Source organism: Miscanthus floridulus, chromosome 13 (assembly GCF_019320115.1).
Source record: "Miscanthus floridulus cultivar M001 chromosome 13, ASM1932011v1, whole genome shotgun sequence".
NCBI classification, from domain to species: Eukaryota; Viridiplantae; Streptophyta; class Magnoliopsida; order Poales; family Poaceae; genus Miscanthus; species Miscanthus floridulus.
Genome location: NC_089592.1, coordinates 10,852,681 through 10,861,345, shown reverse-complemented (window position 1 = coordinate 10,861,345; position 8,665 = coordinate 10,852,681). Strand labels below are relative to the sequence as shown.

Genomic DNA, 8,665 nt, shown 5'->3' with positions numbered 1-8,665 from the left:
GCTCTCACCCGAGAAAGACCCCGTTGGGGCAAGGATGTCGTCGGGTTGCCCTAGGTTGGCCAGCAAGCCTAGGCGCCATCCTTGGTTGTCGGATCAAGCGAAGAACAATAACATGGGGATAGGAGAGAGTTTAGGGCAAAAAGAGAGAGGAGTAGACTGATTTTTGATCGATTGTGTGTGCTGGGCACCTCAATCGACTATGGCCCTTATATTTATAAGGAGGGGTGGTCTTATCCCTCAAGGGGTTGAAACCCCTTCTAAAACATGTCAAAACGCATTTTAGATCTGATCTGGGACTGGCGAAGTCGGCTAAGCCGACTTGGAGTAAGCTAAATCGGTTCTTACAGGTTCCGGGTAAAAAGCTTATGAAATTCATAATTAATTCATCTGGACTTCAAATGAGGCGATTCATATATGTTGTCAATCAGCTCGACGAGAGGAACTCAACGATACAGTTGATTCTTGCATTGGAGAAAGTTGGGAAAGTCGACTTAGCAAGTTTCGGCTGGGTCAGCCCAGCAAAAAGTTGTTTTCTTCGCTTGGGCTCTAAATGCGATGATTCAAGTATCCTTTCTAGATGTCTTGACGATGAAAACATGATGGCGGAGTCCATTATGCACTTTGGACAATTTTGGTTGTCAACAATACCCTAAAATTTTTTGTTGACACTTCCGAATGCCCCCCCCCCCCCCCCCCCAAAAAAAAACACCCCCAATATCTAAATTCTGGCTCCACCCCTGGTTTTGAGTACCGCTCGAAATTCGACTTGCAATCAGAACCATCTTCCCCTCTATGATCCTTACTGCATACTGCACCACGAAATTACCGCTCTTATCTATTCTTTCAATCTCTTCAATTCTATCCGCACCTAAACTTTTCACATTAGGGGAGTAGAGAGTGATTTCTATTATTTATTCTTTGTTTGCTCCAAATTATTATTTTTCTCCTGCTCACCATCGTCAATGGCCATGAGCGTCTGAAGAGATGGATCATGGCTTTTATTATCCACCATGGTGCTAACCATTGTCAACTGCCATCCATAAATTCTTTCGTCTTAATAATTGAGCGGCAGAGCTCCTGCCTTTGTCTCAAAAGAAAAATTGTCAACTGCCATCAGCATCTGAAGAGATGGATCATGGCTTTTATTATCCACAATGGTGAGCCAGGCATGTATCTCTAAGGATATGAAATTCGGGTTAATAGACCAGTTAGTGCAGATGTCCCCGTCTCCCTGAACGGTATCTGTGGCCCTCAGTATGTAGTCAAGAGAGTTTCACTAATACTTACATATTTTTTAAAAACATTTTTAGCTACCTTACGTCTAAAAGATTATGTAAACTTTAGAAGTTTTTCATTCATTCCCATGAATAATTTACCATTTGCATCTTCATTATTTTTATAGGCCTCATGCTGTTAACTAATCATATTTCTTTATGTGCAGTAGCTGTCAAGGACGGGAACGTGCATTCAGAAATTAGGACATTTTTTTTCCAAACACCATGCAATCCATATATAACCTATCAAGTACCACAACACTAATGCGCAAATTCTTCTCATCATGATACATGAAAGCAATTATGGCCCATGCTGTTCACTTGCATGATTGTGTTCTTCTTTTTTCTTCGACAGATCTAGCATCGTTCGCATAGCATTATTGAATTATGTCTTCAAGTTCCTTCGAAACATTTCATCACCTTTTTGTTTTGTGCTAAAGTGGATGTATCTTTTTTTTTTACAACTAGACTTCATTGATATTTTTTTTACAACCAGAATTTAACTTAAATTATTTTCAAGAAGTCCTCCGGTAACGAGTGGGGAATTCGACTAGTATCTTATTGAGCCATATACATGGGCAGACCCAGCACTAGGGCAACTTGGGCCATGGCCCTAGTTGTGGCCCAAGTAACAAGGGAGTAGTTCTTCAGTTTTTTTTGGCCCATGAGACACCAGCCCAACAAAGGAGTTCAACCGAACGGCGAAGGCAGGGGCAGCGCTCGCGCGAGCGCGTCGGAGTAGCACCGTCTCGCTCGTTTGGACTGGACACTGGAGTCGCGCCGCACGCCGCTCTGCGCTCCGCCTCCGCTCGTCACCAGTCGTCCCCTCCGCCCGTCACCGGTCTCCCCCTCCAGGCTCTGGCCTCCGCCGCTCTGCGCTCCGCTTTGCTCTCCCCCTCCACTCGTCCTCGGCGGCTTGGCCCTCGCCCCTTGCCCCTTGGCAGGTCGCCGGCCGGCCGGCCGACTGCTGCCCAGCCCTAGCACCCCACTCGGCTGCCCGCTTGGCTGCCAGGGGCCGCTACCCGCTGGCCAGCCAAGCAAGAGCAGGGAGCAGGCATCTAGGCGAACAAAACAGGAACAGGGAGCAGCAGCAGCCCTTGTTTGTTTAGTTGATTTTGATTGGATCTAGAATTGGAAGGTATCACTCTTGATTTTCTCTACTAATTTTTATTCCAAGTTCCGAATTTCAACCCTTTGCAAACCGTAATTTTTGCATTTACATTCTTACGTCCTTTTCAAGAATTATAGACCCGAAAGAACAGGTTATCTACACTACCTAGTAGCAATACTTCTGGTCTGTTGCATGCAAGATACAAATACATAACTTTAAAGAGAATTTTTAAGGTGCTTGGAGATAATAAGAGTTGTCCATTCAGATAGATCTAATGGTTTAAAATTAGGAGAAACCGATTCAAAAGAACTTAAGTCGTGGACCGAAACCTAAAATTAGTGGGCCAGGAACCAGCGTTAAGTTAAATTCGTTGGATACAATAGTAATTTCATGGGTGCGAGGCTTTTCTGTCATGGCGGCCGTCGAACCAACGTCACCTGTGATGCCTAATCCACCCCTACCGGTGCTCACCCGTCCATCTTCTGCGGTTCTACCGCATGCGACAAGAGCACGAGCCACGGAGCCAACGTAGCGGGCCAAATGGCAGCTACACTTTGCCCTGGGAGGCGGCGAAGCAGGAGGCGTGGAGTATGGGCAGGAGGATAGGTGGGCGCGCCTGACGCCGAAGCTCGGAGCTGCTCCCGGTGGTGGCGAGGCGTGTGGAGGAGCCCGGCAAGGAGCGGTGGCTGGCGTAGAAGGATGTGGTGTCATGCAACGGTCGTGCGCCGGCGAGCCCGTTCACCTGTAAGAAAAGCGTGTCGAGGTTGGCGAGATCCCGAGCTCTGTTGAATTTCTCCGGAGGCTGCATACGCAGCGAGTGTTGGCGCGGGAGCGGCAGTGGCAGGCGGACGGTCGGCAGCGCAGCACGGCGGGTGGCACTGCGAGGCACGCGCGGACGATATACGGCTGGCGTGGTGATGCCGGTGAGGGTGGAATTGAATCTGCGACGTCGTCGTGAATCCGCTTCACCATGGATGAGGCTACCTTCAGCCGCCTCACACGCTCGTCATTCTCCAGATGACGTTGAGGACCAGTAAGCCGGCGATGGCGACGCGCGCCCACACCCGTACTACAAGCCCACGTGGGCAGTGGTGACCCAGCCAGCCAGGGAGGCGGTGGCAGCCACCGGGTGCAGGTGGGGGCCACGATACAGGGAGACTGAAAGAACCGCGACACTTAGAGACTAAAGTACTAAATCACCCTTAATGATAATTAATTATTATTTTTCATAATCAACAGCTGGCAATTTTTGTTTAGGGAGGAACCCCAAGCACAATAACAAGTCTCAACTTTAAATAAGTTTAATATTTTGCTTGCCCCTTTTGGCCTTTTCTTATTAATAACATTTTTATGTTCTCTAAGTTAGGAGTTGTTACCGAGGACATGGTAGTGGACGATGGGCCATATAGAGTTTACAGTCTATGGTGTCGTTTTTGGGTTTTGGCCGCCACAATTTGGCCTTAGTCTTGGACGAATCCTGGGTCCGCCACTGGGCCATATACATGAAAATGACTAAATCTTAGGCAACGCATATGAGTCACTGATCTTCAATCCAAACTCCAACTCTTTGATGTTTCCGTTTTTCAACTACTGCCCAGTTGCAATCCTGGACAGAGATTGCCCAGCCTGCAGCGAAGCAACAGCGTTCCTGAAACCTACATGTACCCCGTCTGCTTATTGCAGTCCTAGTTTCTTAACCTTTATTACGCAGAAATAAACTAATCTGCGTGCTGAAACTGACCAGGCTAGACCAATCCATTTTCAAGCTAAGCTGCAAATTGTATGAGCTTCTCCAGATTCATATATGACGATCCTCCATGCTCCAAAGCAGACTTCGCTTTGGCCTTCAGCTCCGTAGCTTTCGTCCTCCTTGCCTCCCCATCCGCTCCTCCATCCATCAGCATATCCAGCGCTCGCTTCACCTGCTCCATTGCCACATCCGCCTTCGCCTTGCCGGCGCCGCCGCCATCTTTGGCGCCGGTCAGCACGCCCTCCGTGGGCTTCGTCACGCCGACAGACACTCCGATGCCGAGCACGCCAACGATCAGCTTCTCGTTCAGGAACTGTTCAGCGGAGAACGGCCAGGTGGCCATGGGCACGCCCGCGGCGACGCTCTCCAGCGTGGAGCCCCACCCGCAGTGCGTCAGAAAGCCGCCGACGGCCGGGTGCTCCAGAATGGCGACCTGCGGCGCCCACCCGCGAACCACGAGACACTGGCCGTCGCCGCCATCGGTGTTGCACTGTAGCCACTCGCTGACGTCGTCGGGCAACGTGTCCGCGCCCTTGATGACCCAGAGGACAGGCCAGGAGCACGACACGAGCGCCCGCCCGAGCTGCATCAGCTGCGCCGGCGGCATGCGGCCGGCGCTGCCGAAGCTGACGTAGAGCACGGACGACGACGACTCGGCTTTCTTGGCGTCCAGCCATGCCACGCACCGTCTGGAGTCATCGTCGACCGAGCTGGCGGCCCGGAAGTCGAGGAGGCTAGGAGGTGCGCGTGCGCCGCCGCCGCACAGCGAGACGGGGCCGACGGCGAGCACGGTCTTGCCCGTGGCGGCCGCGAGGCGCGCGGCCGAGTCGTGTTCCAGCTCCTCGAAGCTGTTCACGACGATGCCGTCCACGGCCATCTCGAACTCCCGGAGCTCTCGAAGGCGGTGCTCCGGAATGGAGCAGGAAGGCAGGAACTGTAGCGGCAGCTGCCTCCTGGCGAACTTGAACTCGAAAGGCGGCGGCAGGACCGGGACGTCGATGAGCTCGTCCAGCGACTTGCCCTCGTGCGGTTTGTGCGTGTTCAGATACTCGCAGCACAGCAGAGCGAACGCGCCGAAGCCATGGAAGATGAAGCAGGGCGCGCCGAGCTCACGCGACACGCCGTGCGCCCACGTGTTGCACATCCCGGCGACGATGCAGCTCGGCCGCCGGTGCGTGAGGAGGCGGCGGCAGTGCCGCGCCACGGCGTCACCAAATTGCGCGTTGGCGTCGAAGAAGTTGGGCACGAGGTCGACCGAGGGGACGTGGTCCAGCCTCTCGCAGCCCTCCGGCAGGCCGGCTTCGGCGCCCGGGAACGGGAGCGCGGTCACCGTAATGCTGATGCCCGCCGAGCCGCCATGCCCGGCGCTGGCGCGGTCCACGCGGCTCTGGACGAGCTGCGCGCTGGATGGCGGGGTGATGATCGTGACCGGGGCGCCGTGCGCGGCGAGGAGGCAGCCGATGTCCACCATGGGAATCATGTGGCTGGTGACTGGCCATGGGATGACCACGAAATGAGGCTTTGGGTTTGGGCACGGGGTGACCTCCATTTAGTAGCTAGATTCCTGACACCTTGTCAAGACTGCAAGAACTTGCACAGGGGTGCTACTGCTATATATCTGCTTGCAAGGATTCCCAATAATGGCCAATGCTATATAGTTTCAGAGATTGTATAATTGCAGTGGACAAAGCTATGCAAAACAACAAGATTGGTGGCATTGTCACTGATAAAGTGACAAGGACTGGCTGGATTTGTCCAAACTCCAGCATCGATCTCATCTGCACATGTGCAGTAAAAAATCTAGCCTGTGTTGTACCCTACCGTTGGAGGAAAACACTATAGGGACCTGTAGCATGAAGACTTTTGGGATTTGGAGATAACAAATGAATTGAGAAGAAGAGCCGCTGGAGCCACGATTTGCACCTTCCTCGACTCCGCGCTACAGTGCAGCTACAGTCGGTAAGAGCTGTGCCCAACGCGATCTATAAAAGAATGTGATTCTCGTTTTTTGAGAAGTCAAATAATTTATTTTGACAAAAAATTATAAAAAAGTACTTACATTGAGCATACAAAGTTAATATCATTGGATTAGTTATAGAATAAATTTTTATAATAAATTTATTTAGATACATAAATGCTAATAATATTTACTATAAATTTGGTCAAATTTTAGCAAACTTGATCCACACGCAGGGGCAGATCTAAGGGGGGCTCCAGCCCCCACTATAGCTAGTGCATCAATGGAAATATGATAAACCCACTATAGCTAGTGCATCAATGGAAATATGATAAGGGTGAGGGAGAAGAAGAGGTGGAGGAAAGAAAAAAATGGAGAGAGCGAGGGGAAGAAGAAGAGACCAGCCCTTTCAATCCTGTTCTGCATCCGCCATTGTCCGCACGGAACGCTTAATTGCATTTTTTTTTTGGACGGATGGAGTAGCTTGTTTGGATCCAAACAAATCGAAAGCTAATAGCCTAGGTATTTGTTAGGTAATACACAACTAACAACTAGTATCTCATTAACTGGACCCAACCAATTAATAGTTAGCTAGCTAAGAGAGTGTTCGGCTGAGATTCATGCTAGAAAACATTGTTTATACTGAAATGTTGTGAGAGAAAAACACTGCTCCGACTGAAAAAATAATCCGAATAAGCCGGCTTTTTTCCAGCCGAACACTCCCTAAGATACTCCCTCCGTCGTCCAACAGTCTAAATCGTATTAGTCTCTCGCACCGCGGACAAGGAGCACCAAAGCGTGGAAGATTTTCATTTAGTGGTCATGCTCCTCTTTAAATTCTCTGGCTTTTGTTCATTTTCGAAGTAAGCGTGCAGTGATGCCGGTACGCTCACCTACCTAGCCCCACACGGCCTCACATGCATTTGAGAGCAGGACTAAGAGCAAGTATAATAGCGGTTGTAAGTAGTCTGAACGCCGACATGAAGGAGAGAGAAGAGAAGCAGGTTGTAAGCTTACAGTCGGCTTAGACACAAGAACCGACAAACTCTGTGAGAGAGATAGGTGGGTCATGTATTAATGCTGAAGAGCTAACTATTATACGTGTGGATGAGAAGTAGGCTGCAAGGATCCTTGCAGCCAATGGCTGACTATATTATTAGCCTTGCTCTAATATAGCCGACTGTTGGCTGTAAGGTTTGTTAGCTCTTCACTGTTAATACATGGTTCACATGTCTCTCTCATAAAGTTTTTGTTTGTTGTGCCTAAGCTGGCTGTAAGCCTACAACCCGCTTCTCCTCTTTCTTCCACCTCAGCATTTAGCCAGCTTACAGTCTATTATTATACTTGCTCTGTAAAATAGGTGCTAAACTTTAGTCTCCTATAATGTTTGATTTTAGGGACTAGAAAGGATTAAAGGACATTAAAGCTGCTGAACAAAGACTAAAATACCCTGGGTAGGGATGGTCTCGACGCAATAAAGATGAGAGAGGGAGGGACACGGGGTGTCAAATTGGGCTAACAGTTCCAAATAGCCACCCCTCGAGAGACTACAACCCAAATCCACTTTAGTCCCTCTAACAATCCCCCTATTTGACAAAGTAGAGACTATTTAGAATTAAAATTGGCTCACTAGTCTCTAGTCCCATCTAACCGAACATAGCCGTATTCAAGTGGCCTTGCATTCGAGGAGCTGTGAGCATAGGAAACAAAGAGAAATGGGAGAGCAGCGCTTAGACGATTTAGACTTGTGGAAAAGTAGATTTTGCTAAGTTGATTTAGACTAATGGACGGAGAGAGTATTAGCTATGTTTGATCTATTAGCTAGCTAATAACTATTATTACCTAACAGATTCAAACAGAGCCTGACTCATTTTCAAAAAAAAAATAGTGGTGTGAATCTGACACTGGAAAAATCTACTCGAAAGAGTTATAAGTACCACCGCACGGATGCCACACATGCAATTATTAAAAAACGATTATAAACTCCATTTGGATCCTCCCAACTGACTACAAACAGTGTTAGATAAAAGAAACCAAATAGCTAATTGTTAGCCGGGTGATAGGTAAGCCATTAGCTAGGCTTACTATTTAAGGATTCAAATAAGTTCTTAGCTAATTTTAGCAGCTAATTATTAGTTGTAGGGATACAAACAGAAGTCTAAGCTTCCATGCATCACAAGACTTACGCCTTCACAAAAAAAAAAGAATAATAATATAATTACCGATGTATGACAATTTACAAATTGTAGAAATGGGTCCATCAATCACAGCCGTGCCATGAGAAGCTAGTTCCTAAGACGCCAATGGTTTGGTAAACCCATCATCCACTTGATTTGTCGAGTTGATGAATCTTATATCAAGTTGCTTGACCCATCTTATTCTCCCACAAAGTGATAGTCAATCTCTATATACTCTATTCGCTTGTGCTATTCAGCCGCCTTTAATCCGTATAAATCAGCTGTGGAATAATATTTTTCTCTCACAACAAACCAGCCATATAAATCAGCAGAAGCCAATTTAATACCAGGCAGATATAAGTATTTGGTCCCAATATAATAGGCTACTTTGGGATG

General features: G+C 48.5%; 1 protein-coding gene across 1 annotated transcript; it reads right to left on the bottom strand.

Moving 5' to 3' along the window:
• Positions 1-3,884: 3,884 nt before the first annotated feature.
• Positions 3,885-5,905, bottom strand: LOC136500946 (UDP-glycosyltransferase 73D1-like). Its single transcript, XM_066496423.1, has one exon. It carries the CDS (start codon positions 5,682-5,684, stop codon positions 4,152-4,154), a length of 1,533 nt encoding a protein of 510 aa, XP_066352520.1. The 5' UTR covers positions 5,685-5,905; the 3' UTR covers positions 3,885-4,151.
• Positions 5,906-8,665: the final 2,760 nt, after the last annotated feature.

Coding starts and splice junctions, on each gene's coding strand:
- LOC136500946 (XM_066496423.1), bottom strand. CDS start 5,684: ATGGAGGTCACCCCGTGCCCAAACCCAAAGCCTCATTTCGTGGTCATC.